Source organism: Lissotriton vulgaris, chromosome 1_1, assembly GCF_964263255.1.
Source record: "Lissotriton vulgaris chromosome 1_1, aLisVul1.2, whole genome shotgun sequence".
Classification (NCBI taxonomy): domain Eukaryota; kingdom Metazoa; phylum Chordata; class Amphibia; order Caudata; family Salamandridae; genus Lissotriton; species Lissotriton vulgaris.
In genome coordinates, this window is record NC_141685.1 from 1,405,785,438 (window position 1) to 1,405,807,060 (window position 21,623).

Below are 21,623 nucleotides of genomic sequence, written 5' to 3' on the forward strand. Positions count from 1 at the left end.
ATAGATGGTGCTCCTATCAGAGTTACTGTATTTCTCTGTGAACGTGCCTATCCATCTGCAATGGACATTTTTCATTAGTCTTCAAACCCTTATGATTAAATTGCCCTGGTTGGTTGACTAGCTGCAACAAATGGTGAATGCTGGCATTACCATACAGTGTGAGGGGTGGGCTGAGGAGGGAGGCTTTCCAGATACAGATTTCGAGTTGTATTATTATGTCATTCAGGCATATTTCATATTCAGGCATATGTCATATTTGGCATCATCCCCTGTCTCCTTGCATCTGATCATGGAGAGTGATGTGGTGTTACCTGTTCCTTTCAGGCCAATACCGTGCACCCCGCTCAGTAGGCTGTGTTTTGAAAAAGATATGGGGCCCTATTACACATAGGCAGCACTTTCCCTGTTTGCGACACTACGCACCTCAAAGCAGGTGTGCCGTGCACAAACAGGGAAAATTGGCCCCATTCCATTGAATGAGCTGCCCTCAGGGGGACCGCAAAGTTGTGCTGCCCTAGGGGCAGCGCATTTAAGTGGCATATGGAGCGGCTTTCAAGCAACTGCCCTGTGTTTCACTGTGCAGGCGGCAACCCGCCTGCTCTTTTAAGAGGGGAGAGGGATCCCCTTGAATGTGCAGTGAGTGACTGCACCCTCCTGCACGAGGATGTCTAGGGGGTCCATGGAAACCCCTTTCATCACTTTAGAGGGCGCCAATTTGAAGGTGCACTGAAAGTGCACTACCTTTTTGTCACACACTTTCAGTGCGCCTTCTAAAGCCATGTTTGCCTCTGCGTCCCGTCTACAATATACAGCGCAAGCACATGGGCAAAGGGATTCCCTCATTTGCATGGGACCATGCCACCATGCAAATGAGGGAACACCCTCTGGGGATAGGGCTGGTGCTATATGTGTGCTAGAGCTGTCTGTATTAGCCATAGGACCCCCTTCCCCCTCCACAGGGCTGTCATTAGGTCACGCACTGACAGTGCGCCCCCTGACAGCTCCTTTGCCTCTACGCCTGCGTCTATAATACGGCCCAGGTGCAGAGGCAAAAGGATTCCCGCATTTACATGGGGCCATGCTCCCATTCAAATGAGGGAACGCCCTATTGAGAAAGCACTGGCACTGTATGTGCACCAGCGGTTTCAGTATTACAGAAGGGGGCGCACAAGCGTCTGCGGCCTCTTCTGTCATAGCAAAGTGCCCCGAGGCCATGCAAAGTGGGCTCAAACGCCTGTTGCGTGCACTAGTTATGTTGGGCCTGTTGGCTCATTGGACTAATGCATTCATTGCAGGAATCTTTGTTTTGCTGTATTTAGAGCTTTGCTGGAAAAGATGCAGTATAATGATACACAGAGGTACATTCAGCATATTTTCTGTGCATTTTATACCAGTCTTTAGCTGGAGTTAAACATTGCTGATGAATACTGTGAGGTCTCAGAGTAATTACTGTTGATGTTTAAATATGGTGGAATATTACAAATGTCTGGTAATCGAGTCGCCAAAGATTTTTACTACTCCACCTTATTTCCGGCAGGTTATCAATAGTGCAGCAACAGGTGCAGTGGAACAAGGAATACTCTGCATCCCCTTTTTGGTTGTATTCTACTACTGAACTAGGAGTAGGAGGGGCCGCTTTTCCTTGCTTGCACGAGGGTCCACATCACCCTTACTGTGTCGCTTATCAAAATCATTTCTATTAAGTCCATTTTCACTTCACCTGAGATTGGTGGAGGCACAGCACTCTGGATTATGCCAGCTCAGGGTGACCTCATCTATGCTCACCGGTCGTTGTGTGCTTTCACTTTAGCTGTCCTGCTTTCCTCTGAGCTTTGTAATTTTACTGAGAGAGCTCTCATCTATAGTGATATTCCCCAAACTGCACTACCCCTGCGCCTGAAACTATAACAAGGTTTTGAAAATGGTGCCTTCCTTATGACGTTTCAACTTTCTGGTCAGCAAAGAGGCAACACTTTCCAACCTTTCATGAAGTTCCCCTAAAAATGAACAGTTAATAAGGTAAAAGAGAAAATTATACAGATAGAGATGTATTGTTAAGTATACAGCATGTGTATTTAACAGTAATCATTAAATGCAAAAGTATCAGAATAAAAATAAAAATCATGGCAAAATGATTACATACAAAAACTGCAAAGATGACATCAAGAAGACAAACCACTAAGCGGAGGCCAAAGGCCTAAAGAGATTGCGCATGTGGATCACTCTCAGTGGTAGGTATATTAAAATAGAAGGCCTCAGGAAATATTCTTATCATATATGCGAATGCCCATGATTTAAATTCTTTGTATTTCGTTTTAACGTTAACCAAGTTTGCTCAAGATAACTATAATTTGGATAGAATCAATTTCTTAAGTTCTTCATCCCTGTGTGTTTTAGAAGCATATCATGTGATTTTCACCATTGTCTATTTGTTTAGCTTGCTTCTGGCATGGAGCAGGAAAACTGTGAACAGCCCGTTGTTTTGAGAGAAGAAAACAAACGCCGCAGAAGGAAAATGAAGCCCCACACTGCAGCCAGCCATTTATCGTCCATGGAACTCATCCAGATAGAATTTATTCTTCCAACAACTGATAAACTCACAAAGGCCCAGGAAACGATGCTTCTCGACGTCGCCGGGAACTGCACAGTGGAGCAAATGAAGGCTCAGGTCTGGCTGCGTGCTATCGAGACCAGTCTCAACGCAGACTTTTACCGCAAATTTTCACCGGACCTCTGTCTCCTTCACTATCAAAAGAAAGGGCAGTGGTATGAAATTTATGACCGACACCAGGTCATTCAGACATTGGATTGTATTCTGTACTGGAAGGTGCTGCAGAAAGACAAAGGCAGGATCCACGTTGTCCAGAAGCAGAGCACCCGAGACGGCATCCTGGAGTTCCAGAGGCAGCTGAACTACCTGATCGGCTCTGACGTCACCGACGTCAGCAACGTCCATGACGATGAGTTGGAATTTACCCGCCGTAGGCTGCTGACGCCACGCGTGATCGAACTGACAAAACGTGATCCCACGCTGTATTCAATGGACCCCTGGGTCACGTCCAAGCCGCTGCCTGAATATTTGCTGAACAAGATAATGACCAATAACATTTTCATAATCCTACACAAAGGAACAACCAGTCAGACCATCAAAGTGTCGATCGATGACACCCCGGACGTGATCCTGCAGAGTTTCTTTGCAAAAATGGCAAAAAAGAAGCTGTTGCTCGACATTTCCGAGGAGCGGAGTGAGCTGGATTTTGTGCTCCGCGTTTGTGGCAGAGACGAGTATATAATAGGAGACACTCCAATAAAAGACTTTCACTGGATCAGGCAGTGCCTGAAAAACGGGGAAGAAATCCACCTTGTTCTGGAGTCTCCCCCGGACCCGGCTCTAGATGAAGTTGTGAAGGAACAGTGGCCCCTCGTCGATGACTGCACAGGAGTCACTGGGTTTCATGAGCAGTTGACAATTGAAGGGAAAGACCATGAGAAAGTGTTCACAATCTCCCTGTGGGACTGCAACAGGAAATTTAGGGTTAAAATCCTGGGCATTGATGTGCCGGTGCTGCCAAGAAACACTGAACTTACTGTCTTTGTTGAAGCCAATATCCAACATGGGCAGCAACTTCTAGCTCAGAAAAGGACCCCTAGCAAGCCTTTCTTGGAAGAGGTACTATGGAATACGTGGCTTGAATTTGATATCAAAATTAGAGATTTGCCCAAAGGTGCACTCCTGAATCTTCAGATATATTGTGGCAAAGCACCACCATTGTCTACAAAGACCAGCCTGCAGCCACGCGATTCTGCAGCAGCAGACTACAAATACAAGAACCAGCTTCTGTATTATGTGAATCTTTTGCTAATAGACCACCGTTTCCTTTTGCGGCAAGGGGATTATGTGCTCCATATGTGGAAAATCCCAGGCAAAGGAGAGGAACAGGGCAGCATCAATGCTGACAAACTGACATCTGCCACAAACCCTGACAAAGAGACGTCTATGGCTATCTCTATTGTCCTAGACAAATATTGCCACCCTATTGCCTTGCCTAAGCACAGAGCAACAACAGACCCTGAAGGAGATCGGGTCCGCACGGAAATGCCAAATCAGCTCCGCAAACAGCTCGAAGAGATTGTAGCTACAGACCCACTTAACCCACTTACCCCAGAGGACAAGGAATTGTTATGGCACTTCAGATACGAAAGCATCAAACACCCCAAGGCGTATCCCAAGCTGCTTAGCTCCGTAAAATGGGGCCAACAAGAAATTGTTGAGAAGACGTATCAGTTGTTAACAAAAAGGGATGCTTGGGATCAAAGCATGTTGGATGTTGGACTAACCATGCAACTTCTGGATTGCAATTTTTCGGATGAAAATGTGCGTGGAATGGCAGTTCAAAAGCTGGAGACCTTACCAGATGACGACGTCCTGCATTATCTGTTGCAACTGGTGCAGGTAAGAGACCTTTTCAGAATATTAATTTCCACCCCCCATAAAAAAACACTATGATGCAAACATACCATGCCACTAACACATTACCAGTATTAAAATTACCGAATTTCCATATGTGCTGTGTCTGGTCACCATCAATGGAAAGTAGAGAACCTGAAAGAAAATATAAGTCATTGTACAATAGTAAATATCACAAGGCAGGCGGAAATTATAGTGCGATCCAGCAATAGTCATTTAGCTGTTGCCTAAAACAGATGCTACATTACTCAGGGAAGGGACTTTTTTACATTGAACAATAGTGTATTTGACATGGGCATGCCTGGCAGTGGTCCAGAGAGTTTTACAAAGGTCTATTCATAGTCTGAGATCACTTGGCTTGTTTGCCTAAATTGCAAATACACATACATGCGTCAAGCATTCTTCATAAAGCCAATGAGCTATGCAGATCATTATCAGGCTTGTGTTCAGTACTATCTAATGATCCTGCATGGCACCTAATATTTGAAATAACACATTGTATCTTTCCTCTATCTTTGTGATACTGTACTGTATGTGCATCCTTGCAAAGGTTTTAATCAACCAAGCAAATAAAGTTACTTACTATCATTGTGATACAAATGTCAGTCATGTGACAAGTCAGTCAGTCAGTCAAAATACTTTATTCGATAATTCAATATCATAAAAAGACAATGATGAACAAAATACAATCAATTACACTCACATATTTTAAATATATTAAAAAGTACAGCCAAATTTAAAAAACGTTAAAAATTCAAAAGCATTAAAAACGATCAGTTCACAGAGTGGTAACTGTTATGATAGGACACTTATTTAAAAAGACAATATATACAAAAAAGTGAATTTTTTATATGAGTACATTTAAGCACGAAGTTTCATTATCTTATTTCTCTCCCTCGCTGCCCCTAGCAAAAAACTAGCGACATGAGAAATAACCCTCGGGCTGTTTAGTAGTTGCAGGTATAGGAGTGCGGGCCTCACTTGAATGAAGCCTGCCTCCCTAAGGATAGGCACAAGAAACTTCCTCCTTGCGGCTAAATAGTGGCCACAGAACATTACAAAATGCATAGTGTCCTGCATTGAAAAATTATCGCAGGAACACGGCGGTGCCTGATCAGGAGTATTCCATTCCGTGAGTTGACCCAATGTTAGATAAATCAAATTTAAACGAAAACGCGTTAAAAGAAACCTATGATAGGGTTGATTCACTAAAACTAAGTAAAGTTCAGGGCCAGGGGGATTAGCAACCATAATAAAAGATCTAACAGTGCTTTTTCTGAGCTCCCTTTCCTCCCTTTCCAGAGACAGCATCTGTAACATAGTCTCCTTCGTAAATGCTATGTCCCTACGAATTATACTTTCCGGGGAGTGAAAAAGCTCAGGTCTTCCAATTTTCTGAAAGCCCTGTTTGACGTAGGACAACCACTTAATTTGTCATGTGACAAGATCCTGCTATCACTTCCTGCTTTTTGAAACAGTTTTATTGTCTTACGCAGGTAGCTTAAGCTCTGACCCAATGAACTCTACTTGCCACACACCCTGCTCGCTCAACGAGGGGGATTTCCTCTTGAATCAACACAGACACAGAAGTTGTAGTTGTGCAACATTTTGTGGAGCCCCCTTTTCAGAGACAGTGCTTTTGTCTGTAGGCTCAGAAGGATAGCATGCTTGAAAGCCAACTGTGTTTGTTTATTATACAGGATGTGTGGTTGCTGCTACACAGTTCAGTTGATTTAGCCCATGTTTCCAGATATTATAGACATATTGAGGTCCGGCCACAGACAGCTTCAGCTGGCAATGCTATCAATTCTTTAATAAAGTACAGCAAGTAGTCAAATGGAGAGACAACGTTGGATCTGGGTCATCCCCATTCAGCCACTGGTTTTCAGGTGTTTTTCTTGGTAGCCATTGCATGGACGAGCTAGTCATCAGGTCCATTGCATTTCGTGGATGTTCCATTTAAGTTCCCATTAGGTTTTGGCGAGGGAGCATCAAGTAGTCCTTTTTACTGCAGATGCACCATTACACACAGGTTGTAAATGAGACACAATGTGTGTGCTCTTTGATGTATTTGCTTTGCTAACACAACACATTTTCTTTGTTGATTCATAGCTTTTTTCCTACTTGGAGGTTTCTGACACTGTGATATTGATTATTCGCCCTTACATTCGGTTTCACATTGATGTCATGATAACTTGTTGTTGGACTTACAGCTATTGTCATAATGTAAACATTGTACTCACATAGGCTTTGATAAAGCTTTTTACATTTTTAATTCCACTTTCACAATTTCTGCTTTTTTCCTGATTGACTAAAGTCTGATCAGACTTTTTCATTGATACAAAAAGACAGTATATTACAAGTTTCTTCAAGTGTCTACAGCAATGCTATTACAAAAGGTTGTATATTTTCTGACAAAGTTACCTACCATTATGTACATCCTCCCTTGTGTGGCACAGATATAGCCATGCTTCACGAGGAGTCCAGTACCATGCAAGTGCTAGGTGTGGGCACGCCTGTTTAAAAGTCGTCTTTGATCTCTCAGTGAGCTTAGCCAAAATCACTGTAGGCCTGATTCACAAAGGGCCTCCTCACTCGTGGGGGAGGCCCGAGGTCGTGGAGGAGCCTCCGCACTCGGGTCGCAATGAGAATTCTCATTACGAAGATTCAGCCCTGAGTGCGGAGACAACCCCACAACTGCGGGTCCTCCTCCGCAAGTGTGGAGGAATTTATGAAGCAGGCTCTGTGTTTTAACACCCTTGCCACGCATTTGGGGTCTGAGTGCTTCCTTCTTTTCCTTTGTACATGTGCCACAGGAGGGTTTTTCCAGGTGCTTTTAATTCCCCATGCTTTGTGACTTTCTGAAGGAGTGGATACAACTGGCACATCCTGCAACCTTCTCAAATAGAACTTTTCCTTCTGCGCACAAGTATTTCTCCATTCCGTTTAACTTTGTTTCATTGCATGTTTCTCTGTGTGTTGCTGTGAAAATGGCTTGCTCTGGTTCGCTTTCCTATTAATTACTGCCACGCTTTAACTTGATGCTTCTCATATTGAAAACTCCTGTGAGATTCAGCTTTTCTCGCTCGAACTAATCAAATCTTTTTGGATGCTTCCAGGTTCTGTACGCAGGTATTTGCATTCACCAGACTTCAAAGCAGTTATACAATGGCAAAGGTATACTTCAGTTTGCTGTAGAATTGGATTTATTTGGTACTTACCACACTTGACTAGGCATTGAAGTGTTTGCAGCGAGCAACACGCAGTTCCCGAAACCAAGGTTAGATGTGAATAGGTTAGTAATATGTGCTACCTTGTCCTAGCAGAATTAGTTGTGTCACAGGTGTTATGTTTGTGATCTTCAGATCTCATGCATTAGTATGGGGGTGGTTTGAATATGGATAGATTAATTGAAGATGAGTATTTAATGGGAGATGTTATTGGGAAAGGTGGACATATGTGCCTGTTACTTTGATAAATTGGATAGAAAAGTGGGAAGATTCTGGAAAGCATGTTTGGGAGTCCATAGTAGACACAAAGGTATTGGTTGAGTCAGAACGTGAAGGGAAAGGAAGAGGTAGAAGTTTTTTTAAATGATTTTATACGTTACACATATATGTATGTATATATATATATATATCCAAACTAACAGGCACCCCATTGAAGAAATGGCCACACGAAGGTAAGTTCAAGCTCATCTTTATTGGCCGACAGCCTGCCAGCAGGAACCATTGTGGAGCTGCCATATTCAATTTGTGACATGCCAGAGGCGTTTCAGGTGTGACTCTTCCCTCAGTGACATTTCTGTAACAAACGGCGGCATGCGCTGCTGGGAGTTAGCAAAATAGTTCCAAAACCTCCCCAGGTTGGCGGAGCCATTCACATTGCATTGTTGGTGATGTAGTGTACTCCAAATACTTCCAAGTGGATGCATTGCTGCAGTCTTGTAAATGTCAGTAAATAAATGATGCAGCCTCCAAGGTGGGACCTGCCCTGCTTAGTGACTGCAAACCGGAGCTTTTGGAACAGGTTCCCCCTCTGTGTAGAGGCGCCAGTTCCTTCTTCGTTCAAACGCTATAGCACCCTTGTGGTGCTGTCGCAGACCCGCAGCAGCGGTGGGCATTTCTTCACAAAGCATGCAGCCGTTTGTTACCGAAATGCCACTGAGGAAAGGATCACACCTGAAACGCGTCTGGCATGTCACAAATTGAATATGTCTAGTAAAAGAGAGAGGGACCCCAGGACCAAAGGGATAGGGTTCCACAATTGACACAAGTCAAAATATAATTCCCTTTGGGCGAATTACAGTAAAGACATAAAAAATTACAAACACATAAAGATTTACCAATATCAGACCATAACAAGGAAGCAATAAAAATAAATTTAAAAAACAGTGAAAACACTGTTGTAAAAGTGGATCTGTACAATTTATTTACATACATTATATTTTGTTAAAAAAGAGAGGGAAACATATACAAAACGGAACACTATAAAATAAATAAATCAGACATTCCTATTAAAAAAGGAAGTACAGGAAAAGGACTAAATTCCAACAGAAAGCTTAGAATTTTCCTTAGTTTTTTTTTTTCTGTATTGCTCCTTGTGCATCGACGCGTTTCGGTAGTATGTTTAATATTTCACCACCTTCTTCAGGACAAATACAATACATGTTCCCCAATAATTCTCAGTTATTTTCTATCAATAAAATATGATCAGGGGTACTCTGCCTCCTTATCGGTTTCAACGAATATTCGTCCAGCGAATTTTCTTTTCCCAATTAAAATAATGTTGTTCTCATAGTGTGTTTCAGGAATAATCAAGCGACCACAACAATTACGGTCTGCGTTGTTTCAAGAATTCATATCTGACAACATGTGTCAGTATATCTGTGGATATATAAAACCGGGTTTCAAAGACCAATGAGAATATCTACTCCTAGTGGTCCGATATTGTCACGATTCACCTACCCCCGACCTCTGGTAAATCACTGCCGGCCCTGTCATGAGAAACGGAATGGGAAACTACATATCCCATGATCCTTCGCGCCGCGCGCTCCTATGACGCGACGCGACGCGACTAGGGATTATCAGGAAGTCTCGAGGAAGACGCGCTGCCGATTATTCCTGCTTGTGTCGTGGTTCGTGTACTTTGGATTCGTGATTCAGGATTCTTGGAGATCAGCGGAGGCAAGGCTTGGCTCGCGCTGAAGGGACACGCCGCGTTCAGCGTGTGGGTTCAGCGGTCCGTGTTTTCAGAACCTGTTTGTGGATTATTCTGGTGGGGCTTAGGAAGCGCCTACAACGTGGTGTTCTTTGGTGTGGTGCCGCTCGAGTGTGGAGTAACCTGGAGGGGCTTAGGAAGCGCCCGTGTATTACCATCATTCCAGCAACAGGTTTTCTCGGAATCGAGTGGGGCACTTACATTCCTAGTGTGTTTACAGAATCCGTTTGTTGTGTACTTTCAGGGAGCGTCTTGCTCCGGTTAGCGCAGGACACCTGGGTATAGGTGCCGCCTTACCTTTTCAGTACTATTTACTCACTTTAAAGCGCTTACAGAGCAGGATCTGTAGAGACGCTATAAACATACTGGAAGCTGGGCATATGATTTGTTTTCCTAACTCTTACCTTATAGGGAATGTGAGAGAGATCTGGGGGTAGTCGCGTCTTGCACACCCTGAGGTCATTATTCTAAGCATTTCCTCGGAGGAGAAAGACCTTTTGTTATTAACCACCGTGATCATTGTTTGTTTTCATTTATTGGTGCTCTGGGGCAACTTTAAGTTATCTTTATCCTACACAAGGGTAGGTGTTCATTGCTGACCTAAATCTTTCAGAAGTAAGGAAGGGAGGGAACCTGGGGGTTTGCTAATGCTCTCTGTATTATATTTTCCAGTAGTATACCAGGGGATATAGAAGCCGCCCTTAGATCCTTCCTGCATACAGGCATACCTGTGGGATATACAGGTGAGGTAACAGGCGTTTTGTTACGTAGTATATGTTCCAGTTTAGGGTTCTGTGGTACTTATCCCTTGTTTCTGTGGTTACAGGTTACGGTTACAAGTGCCCAGCTGTTCTCCTCCGGACACAACTTTTCCCCCGCTTGATCGCCTTAACAGTCTGGGCACATTTACAGTCAGACTTGGGTTGATCTAGAGGTGGGCCCCCTTATAGCATCGACCCCATCCTGAGGAGCATCCAGAACGGACCTGACAGAATAATCGGCCTAAAAGTTCTGCTCCTCCTGGTTGGGTTGATACAAAGAATGGCTACCTTAGATGAGGTAGTGGCAGCCTTAGGCTTAGTTCAGGCTGAGTTGGCCGCCTCTCGTCAGGAAACGGCTGCGTTGCAAGCACGAATGGATGCTATGCAGCGGAACCCGTTTGATGCAGGGAATCCTGCCTCTCAGCCAACCTCGTTGGTAGTAGAAATGCCTTCTCCAGTTCCTTTGGCTCCCCCCGAAAGGTTTATGGGAGATAGAAAGAAAGTGCAGGTGTTCATGACCCAGGTGATGATGCACTTCACCTGTAAACCTAAATGTTTTTTGACCAATCAATCACGTGTTTCCTTTCTGATCTCCTATTTAGGAGGAGAGGCAGCCCAGTGGGCTGTACCTATAGTCAGGAATAATGATGGGATCCTTTATGATTGGGACCTATTTAGAGCCGAATTTGAGAAAACATTTGATAGGAGAGCTGAGACCTTCTCAGCTGATAAGGAGTTGCTTGTTCTTAAACAAGGCAATTCGGATATAGTGACCTACCTAAATCATTTTAGGAGATTGATTGCTGAAACTGATTGGCCTGAAGCCAAACAGATGGTTCTGTTTTACCAAGGGCTCACAGACAATCTCAAAGATGTAATAGCACAAGTTGAACCCCAGCCTACCACATGTGCAGCCTTTATCGATTTGGCGTTACGCTTGGATCACAGATTGAGAGAGAGAAAGGGAGAGACTGGAAGAAGAGACAGAACCCTGGTGTTCGGGGAGAAACCAACTGGCGGGGATAAAGCAGAAGGGAAACCCGAACCTATGGACATTGGGGTGGTGAGAGCATCCCTCACTACAAGTGAAAGAGAGCATCGTCGCAAATATGGGCTGTGTTTGTACTGTGGGAAGAAAGGCCACTTTTTACGAGAATGTCCGGTGAAACCGAAAGGAGGACGCTATCGTACAGGTCAAGGAGCAGTATCCACTGTCGATAAGGGTTCGGAAAACTCCGATGCTTGAGTTCTAAGGAAGGGAGGGACTCAAGTGCACATTTCATCCCTTCAATAACCTAAGAAGAACGAGGGGGAAACCAGCTGTTCTTTGTGGACATTGAATTATGGATTGATCACGATCCTAAGTATGTTCGTGCCATGGTCGACTCCGGAGCGACAGGTTGCTTCATGGATTTGACAGAAGCACAGAAGTTGGGAGTAACCCCGGTGGATAAAACCGTTGTAGAAGAAGTGTTTGCAGTAGACGGTCATGTGTTGGAATCCGGTCCTATCACCCAACATACCCCGGAGTATGAGATGTGGTATGGGGGTTATCATAAGGAGCAGCTGTCGTTTAACCTCATCCATGCCCCGAATTATGGAATAATATTGGGACTCCCGTGGCTGAAAAAGCATGAACCCGATATAAAATGGAAAGAGCGATCTTTGGAATTTTCCTCCTCATATTGCCACGACCATTGTATCCAGGAGAATCCCCAACCATCTATGATACTGGCTGTTACTCACACCATTTCCACTGCCGCGGAAAAAGAAGTGGAACTACCTCAGTGTTACCAGGAGTATGAAGAGGTCTTCAGTAAAACTAAAGCAGAAGTACTTCCTCCCCATAGGGAATACGATTGCCGCATAGATTTAACACCAGGGTCTGTGGTTCCATGTGGTCGTATCTATGCATTGTCTCAACCCGAAACGAAACACCTGAGGGAATATTTGGATAACCTACTTGCGTTAGGATTTATCAGACCATCAAGGTCCCCAGCAGCTTCCCCTCTTTTCTTTATTCCAAAGGCCAATGGGGAATTACGCTATTGACTACAGGGCATTAAACACTATCACCACCAAAAACCAATACCCACTTCCTTTGATTCCTGTATTACTGGAACAAGTGAGATCGGCCAGGATTTATACAAAATTGGATCTTAGGGGAGCCTACCATTTAGTACGCATACGATCAGGCGATGAATGGAAAACCGCTTTCAAAACCAGGTATGGGCTCTTTGAGTATCTTGTGATGCCCTTTGGGCTATGCAACGCCCCAGCCTCATTCCAATTTTTTCTCAACGAGGTGTTGCGAGACTACCTGGACATCTTTGTAGTCGTCTACATTGATGACATTCTTATATACTCTAATGATGAACCGGAGCACATCCAACATGTGAGGCAGGTGCTGGAGGCTCTAAAACAAAACCAACTGTACTGCAAGTTAACGAAATGTGAGTTTCACGTCACAACTGTGGAATTCCTGGGAGTCATGCTCACTCCGTCAGGGCAGATAATGGCTGAAAGGAAGGTACGAGCCATTGTGGAGTGGCCACAACCCACCACGGTCAAGGATATCCAGAAACTTCTGGGTTTTGCTAACTTCTATCGGAGGTTCATCTCTCACTTTTTGGATCTGGTGGCACCTCTCACACGATTAACTCGGAAGAACACCCCTTTTTTATGGGGAACCGATGAGCAAACAGCGTTTAATCAGTTGAAAACCGCGTTCACATCTGCTCCAATCTTGGTTCGTGCTGACCCTAACCTCCCTTTCGTGGTAGAGGCTGATGCGTCAGAACTAGCGGTGGGGGCTGTTCTCTCGCAGAGGAGTGAAGATACAGGTCACCTACATCCCATCGCCTTCATGTCACGCAAGTTAAATCCTGCAGAACGCAATTATACTATTGCAGAAAAGGAATTGCTAGCAATAAAAGACGCCTTCACAGAGTGGAGGCACTGGCTGATGGGTGCCACGCACCAAATCACGGTTTATACAGACCACCGCAATCTCCAGTTTCTGAGAGCCGCTCGCCATCTCACACCCAGACAACTGAGATGGATGCTCTTCTTTTCTGAGTTCCATTTTATGGTCACCTTCCGTCCGGGATGTGACAACCGGAAAGCTGATGCTCTCACACGTCAAGAAAGTCACCCCACATTGATGGAGTCTCTTGAAACCAGCATCATCAAACCTCAACAGGTGGTAGGGATGGTCCATACGGAAGAATTCCTACACAAGGTCAAGAAAGGCATCCAGACCTTTGCTTGGAAGACTTGGATTCGGTTACACCCGGAATGGAAAATTCGTCAAGGGTTGCCAAGGAAGGGGTCTCAATTGCTTCTCCCCACTCTTGCATTGAGACAACAAGTATTTCAGTGGTGCCACAATCTACCATGTGCAGGACACACTGGAGGGAAGAAAACTCTGGAAAAATTGCTACGTACTTACTGGTGGCCCACCATCCGGCCGGATGTGTTTGCTTGGGTTCAACGATGTGCAGTCTGTTCGCAGGCCAAAAGCGATCATAGACCAACACAAGGGCTGCTACAACCAATGCCCACGCCTGTGAGTCCTTGGGAAAGCTTTTCAGTTGATTTTGTGGTGGGACTCCCTCAGGATCATGGAATGTCAGCAATAGTGGTAGTCGTGGACTATTTGACCAAGATGGGCCACTTTATTGCCTGTAGAGGGGTTCCCACAGCTAGTCAGTTAGCCCAGTTACTGCTCATACATGTTGTTCGGTTGCATGGCCTACCCAAGGTTATCGTGTCAGATAGAGGGGCACAATTCACCGCCAAATTCTGGAGGGTCTGGTGTGATCGATTGGGCATTGCCTCTTCCTTGTCCACCAGCTTTCATCCGCAAACGGATGGGCAGACCGAAAGGTTGAACCAGACCCTCAAACAGTACCTGAGGTGTTTTGTGGATACCTCCACTGAAGCTTGGGTGGAATGGTTATGGTCGGCTGAGGTAGCATATAATGACGCAATCCATTCCTCTACGTTGTGTACCCCGTTTTTCTGTAATTATGGGTTTCATCCCAGATTCGTCCCTTTGAGTGTGCCAGGAGTTGAAGCACCAATTCCACAGTTACAGACAAGATTGGTGCAGTTACGGAAGACTGTTAGGCAGGCCAGAAACAACCTTGTAAAAGCTAAGCTTAGGTACAAAGCTCAGGCCGATAGACATCGTAGGCCTTGTCCTGGGTACAAGAAAGGGGATTGGGTGTGGCTGTCCACTCGGAACATTCGTTTCAAAAGGTTCAGTGTTTTCAACCCCCGATTCATCGGTCCTTACCAGGTGATTCGTCATGTCAACCCCGTAGCGGTGAAACTAAAACTCCCCTCACATTTCAGAATACACCCTGTGTTCCATGTCTCACTGATCAAGCCTGCACGGGGTCCAAGTCTTACAGCGCCTGCGCCGGTGAGGGTAGAACAGGAAGTGGAGTACGAGGTGCGGCGCATCTTGGACTCTCGTAGAGTGAGGGGGAGGCTTCAGTACCTTGTGTCTTGGAAGGGTTATGGTCCTGAGGAAGACTCGTGGGAACCTGTGGGGGCGGTTCATGCGCCTAGACTGGTGCGGAGGTTCCATTTGTCACATCCTGGTAAACCTGGTGGCTGTCAGTGAATGTTGTGAGAGGGGGTGTACTGTCACGATTCACCTACCCCCGACCTCTGGTAAATCACTGCCTGCCCTGTCATGAGAAACGGAATGGGAAACTACATATCCCATGATCCTTCGCGCCGCGCGCTCCTATGACGCGACGCGACTAGGGATTATCAGGAAGTCTCGAGGAAGACACGCTGCCGATTATTCCTGCTTGTGTCGTGGTTCGTGTACTTTGGATTCGTGATTCAGGATTCTTGGAGATCGGCGGAGGCAAGGTTTGGCTCGCGCTGAAGGGACACGCCGCATTCAGCGTGTGGGTTCAGCGGTCCGTGTTTTCAGAACCTGTTTGTGGATTATTCTGGTGGGGCTTAGGAAGCGCCTACAACGTGGTGTTCTTTGGTGTGGTGCCGCTCGAGTGTGGAGTAACCTGGAGGGGCTTAGGAAGCGCCCGTGTATTACCATCATTCCAGCAACAGGTTTTCTCGGAATCGAGTGGGGCACTTACATTCCTAGTGTGTTTACAGAATCCGTTTGTTGTGTACTTTCAGGGAGCGTCTTGCTCCGGTTAGCACAGGACACCTGGGTATAGGTGCCGCCTTACCTTTTCAGTACTATTTACTCACTTTAAAGCGCTTACAGAGCAGGATCTGTAGAGACGCTAAAAACATACTGGAAGCTGGGCATATGATTTGTTTTCCTAACTCTTACCTTATAGGGAATGTGAGAGAGATCTGGGGGTAGTCGCGTCTTGCACACCCTGAGGTCATTATTCTAAGCATTTCCTCGGAGGAGAAAGACCTTTTGTTATTAACCACCGTTTTCCAGGAATGTGATCATTGTTTGTTTTCATTTATTGGTGCTCTGGGGCAACTTTAAGTTATCTTTATCCTACACAAGGGTAGGTGTTCATTGCTGACCTAAATCTTTCAGAAGTAAGGAAGGGAGGGAACCTGGGGGTTTGCTAATGCTCTCTGTATTATATTTTCCAGTAGTATACCAGGGGATATAGAAGCCGCCCTTAGATCCTTCCTGCATACAGGCATACCTGTGGGATATACAGGTGAGGTAACAGGCGTTTTGTTACGTAGTATATGTTCCAGTTTAGGGTTCTGTGGTACCTATCCCTTGTTTCTGTGGTTACAGGTTACGGTTACAAGTGCCCAGCTGTTCTCCTCCGGACACAACTTTTCCCCCGCTTGATCGCCTTAACAGTCTGGGCACATTTACAGTCAGACTTGGGTTGATCTAGAGGTGGGCCCCCTTATAGCATCGACCCCATCCTGAGGAGCATCCAGAACGGACCTGACAGATATAATCCTATTACATATTGTACTTACAACACTGTGAGATGATAGAGCCACGTACGCGGTACTGCTATAATCACTCTGCCAGGGTAAAGCTGGAAACGTTTTTTTGCCGTTTCCAGCTCTATCTACGAGTACGCGGGACGCTTTTGTTTGAGCGCCAAACGGGGTCTGCACACTGGTAATCTCACGTGTGACCTACGATGCGTCTATCCTGTGACAGCCGAATAAACAGGGATCTTTAACTATATACCCTGGCAGAGTGATTATAGCAGTACCGCGTACGTGGCTCTATCATCTCACAGTGTTGTAAGTACAATATGTAATAGGATTATATCGGACCACTAGGAGTAGATATTCTCATTGGTCTTTGAAACCCGGTTTTTATATATCCACAGATATACTGACACATGTTGTCAGATATGAATTCTTGAAACAACGCAGACCGTAATTGTTGTGGTCGCTTGATTATTCCTGAAACACACTATGAGAACAACATTATTTTAATTGGGAAAAGAAAATTCGCTGGACGAATATTCGTTGAAACTGATAAGGAGGCAGAGTATCCCTGATCATATTTTATTGATAGAAAATAACTGAGAATTATTGGGGAACATTTATTGTATTTGTCCTGAAGAAGGTGGTGAAATATTAAACATACCACCGAAACGCGTCGATGCACAAGGAGCAATACAGAAAAAAACAAACTAAGGAAAATTCAAAGCTTTCTGTTGGAATTTAGTCCTTTTCCTGTACCTCCTTTTTTAATAGGAATGTCTGATTTATTTCTTTTATAGTGTTCCGTTTTGTATATGTTTCCCTCTCTTTTTTAACAAAATATAATGTATGCAAATAAATTGTACAGATCCACTTTTACAATAGTGTTTTCACAGTTTTTTTAATTTATTTTTATTGCTTCCTTGTTATGGTCTGATATTGGTGAATCTTTATGTGTTTGTAATTTTTTATGTCTTTACTGTAATTCGCCCTAAGGGAATTATATTTTGACTTGTGTACAAATTGAATATGGCAGCTCCTTGATGGTTCCTGCTGGCAGGCTGTCGGCCAATAAAGATGAGCTTGAACCTAACTTCGTGTGGCGATTTCTTCAATGGGGTGCCTCTTTGTTTGGATTTAAAGGAGGCCCTTACCCCGTCGCGAAGAAAAGCCCATCTCTGCTGCAGGTCAGCGACAGCACCACGAGGGTGCTGTAGCGTTTGAACGAAGATGGAGCTGGCGCCTCTACACAGGAAAGGAACTTGTTCCAAAAGCTCCGGTTTGCAGTCACAAAGCAGGGCAGGTCCCGCTTTGGAGGCTGCATAATTTATTTACGGGCATTTACATGACTGCAGCAATGCATCCACTTGGAAGTATTTGGAGTACACTACATCACCTACAATGCCATGCAAATGGCTCCGCCCACCTGGGGAGGTTTTGGAACTATTCTGTGTACTCCCAGCAACGCATGCAGCCGTTTGTTACTGAAATGCCACTGAGGAAAAGGTCACACCTGAAACGCATCTGGCATGTCACAAATTGAATATGGCAGCTCCTTGATGGTTCCTGCTGGCAGGCTGTCGGCCAATAAAGATGAGCTTGAACTTACCTTCATGTGGCGATTTCTTCAGTGGGGTGCCTGTTTGTTTGGATTTAAATGCGGCCCTTATCCGGTCGCGAAGAAATGCCCACCGCTGCTGCGGGTCAGCAACAGCACCACGAGGGTGCTGTAGCGTTTGAACGAAGATGGAGCTGGCGCCTCTACACAGGGGAGGAACCTGTTCCAAAAGCTCCGGTTTGCAGTCACAAAGAAGGGCAGGTCCCGCCTTGGAGGCGGCATCATTTATTTACGGGAATTTACAAGACTGCAGCAATGCATCCACTTGGAAGTATTTTGAGTACACTACATCACCTACAATGCCATGCAAATGGCTCCGCCCACCTGGGGAGTTTTTAGAACTATTTTGTGTACTCCCAGCAGCGCATGCAGCCGTTTGTTACTGAAATGCCACTGAGGAAAGGGTCACACTTAAAACGCGCCTGGCATGTCACAAATTGGATATGGCAGCTCCTTGATGGTTCCTGCTAGCAGGCTGTCGGCCAATAAAGATGAGCTTGAACTTACCTTCATGTGGCGATTTCTTCAATGGGGTGCCTGTTTGTTTGGATTTAAAGGCGGCCCTTACCCGTCGCGAAGAAATGCCCACCGCTGCTGAGGGTCAGCGACAGCACCATGAGGGTGCTGTAGCGTTTGAACGAAGATGGAACTGGCGCCTCTACACAGGGGAGGAACCTGTTCCAAAAGCTCCGGTTTGCAGTCACAAAGCAGGGCAGGTCCCTCCTGCGAGGCTGCATCATTTATTTACGGACATTTACAAGACTGCAGCAATGCATCCACTTGAAATTATTTGGCGTACACTACATCACCTACAATGCCATGCGAATGGCTCCGCCCACCTGGGGAGGTTTTGGAACTATTTTGTGTACTCCCAGCAGCGCATGCAGCCGTTTGTTACTGAAATGCCACTGAGGAAAGGGTCACACCTGAAACGCGTCTGGCATATCACAAATTAATATGGCAGTTCCTTGATGGTTCCTGCTGGCAGGCTGTCGGCCAATAAAGATAAGGTTGAACTTACCTTCGTGTTGCGATTTCTTCAATGGGGTGCCTGTTAGTTTGGATTTAAAGGCGGCCCTTACCCGGTCGCGAAGAAATGCCCACCGCTGCTGCGGGTCAGCAACAGCACCACGAGGGTGCTGTAGCGTTTGAACGAAGATTTATTTATTTATTTATTTTAAGAATTTGTAAAGCGCAGCTGTCACCATTGCAGGCATCCTGGCGCTGATAAAATCGGAAGAAGCGGAAGTGATCACGGGGAGTGTGAGCTTTCAGGCGGCTACCTTGGGGAATAGCCAGGTTTTAATCCTTCTTCTGAATGGGAGGAGTTCAGTAATGTGCCTAATCTCCACAGGGAGAGCATTCCAGAGTTTGGCAGCTGCCACCTCAATGGATCTGCCTCCGGCTCTGACTTTGCTGAATCTGGGTACCACTACCAGCTTGGCCTCAGAAGATGAAAGCTGTCTGGTTGGAGTATACCAGGCAAATTTCGATTGTAAGGGGGCTGGGCCAGTTCCATGGAGAGCCCTAAAGACTATGCAAAGGGCCTTGAATTGTATCCTCTGTCTCACCGGCAACCAGTGCAGTTTGCCCAGAGCGGACGGCCCATGAGATCTTCTCGGAAGCCCCAAGGCCAGCTTAGCAGCTGCTGATTGAACCCTTTGGAGCCTGTCCAACAGGAACCCAGGGGACCCAAGCAGAAGGGTGTTACAATAGTCCAACCTACTGAGGATGGTACACCTTACCACATGGGTGCGAGCATGGGTTGGTAGGAGAGGCAGGACTTTCCTCAAGGAGCGAAGGATGGCAAAACAGCAGGCAGACGTCTTTTGTACATGCGTCTCCATACTGAGCCTTTGATCCAGCATGACCCCTAGATTGCGGACTGATTCCACCGGCCGTACTTTGGTCCCTGTTTCCGGGGGCCAAAAGTTGGTTGGAAACGGCCGGGAAATCTTAGTTCCGGCGCTAAAGAGCACCTCTGTCTTCCCTGCGTTAAACTGGAGGGAGTTGTCCTTTAGCCACCGAGACGTATCACGCAGACAGTTGTGGAGAACCTCCACAGATGTTGAGTCCTCACCTTCCAAGGAGAGGATCATCTGCGTGTCGTCAGCATAGTTGACAATCCTGATGTTAAAGCTTTTGATGAGTGAAATCAGAGGTCTGAGGTATAGATTGAAAAGGATTGGACTGATTGCTGAGCCCTGGGGCACCCAATGCGATATCAGAGTAAAAGCTGACTGAAAAGGTGGCATGGACACTGCCTGCTGCCTATCCTGCAAGAATGATTGGAACCACTGCAGCGCTGTACCTCTCACTCCCGCCTCAAACAGCCGCCTCAACAGAATCTTATGGTTCACCGTATCAAAGGCGGCAGACATATCAAGCAGGATCAGGTCGCTGCCTGCCTTCTGTCTGCACGCCTTTGAAGCTCGTCCATAGCGGTGATTAGAGCTGTTTCGGTTCCATGGGCAGGCCGGAAGCCAAATTGATCCCCATCTAGTAATTGATGACATTCCAGATGGTTGGAGAGAGTGTTGCTAACCAAACGCTCGAGTTTTTTGAGCAGTCTGGGTCTAGAGAAGGCTTTTTTAGCAGAGGAGATACTAACGCCCGTTTCCATTGAGATGGAACGGTACCAGTCACTAGTGATTGGTTAAATATTAGGTGGAGTGAGGGGAATAATTTGTCCTCAAATTCCTTCCAAATTTTAGGAGGCACAGGATCCAGAGGAGACCCAGATGAAATCCCTCTGGCTAGCTTCGTGAAGGCCTCGTACGTAAGGGGTGGGAACTCAAGTAACATTTCTTTTGTAGCCTTGGCTGGGCCAGTCATCCGGTCCCCAGGAGAACCAAGTCTAAAGTCGGAGGGAGGGACAAAATCCGGGGGAGTTTCCAAGTCCCTAAGGATGAGTTCAATTTTTTCCTTGAAAAATACAGCAAGGTTATCGCACAGATCTTGGGACGGGACGATAGCGTTCCTTGAACACTCAGGGTTAGTGACACTATTTAGAATGTTAAAAATGCTTCTGGAATTGTTGGTAGAGTTACAGATCAGAGAGGAATAGTATTCTGCCTTAGATTTTTTAATCAGGTTCTTATATGCTAGGACCTTATTTTTCCACACCTCCTTAAAGGTTTCTTTATAGTCACGTCTCCACCTTCTCTCAGCTTGTTTGCATCCCTGTTTTAGGTTTTTTAGATTGTCATTAAACCAGGGGGCAGAGTCCTTACCCTTACAGCTACGTGTTTTTAGAGGGGCATGAGCCTCAAGGACAGCTGTGATTCCAGTGCAAAGAGAGGTATCATTTTCCTCTATTTGCTTTTCCCCATTAAAGAGCTGCTCCATATGGAACACCTCACCAAGGGAGTGCAGACGTGCAAGAGCCCTCCAGTCTCTGCACTTAAATTCCCTATTCGTCGCAGGAACCTTGTGAAGACCACCGTTCATGTGTATAAAAAATTTAACAAGTGAGTGGTCTGTCCACTCCATAGGTAAGGTTTCCCCCATAGCCACCAAATAAGGAGCCGCGAAAACCAGATCTAGAAGGTGTCCCGCTTTGTGGGTAGCCCCAGTAACCAGCTGGGAAAGGCCGAAACTTTCGCAGGCTTGAAGTAAGTTGCAGAGACCCAATTCAAGG

General features: G+C 45.7%; 1 protein-coding gene across 2 annotated transcripts in view; it reads left to right on the plus strand.

The window, feature by feature from the left end:
* PIK3CG (phosphatidylinositol-4,5-bisphosphate 3-kinase catalytic subunit gamma) overlaps window positions 1-21,623 on the plus strand; it is a 195,691-nt gene that overhangs the window by 44,926 nt on the left and 129,142 nt on the right. For both annotated transcript variants that reach the window (XR_015310129.1, XM_086967135.1), the window contains exon 2: window positions 2,438-4,453. Coding sequence is in view for 1 of the 2 variants with exons in the window: in XM_086967135.1 (XP_086823261.1) it covers window positions 2,450-4,453 (2,004 nt within the window). In the remaining variant the exon portion in view is untranslated. The remainder of the gene's footprint in view (window positions 1-2,437; window positions 4,454-21,623) is intronic.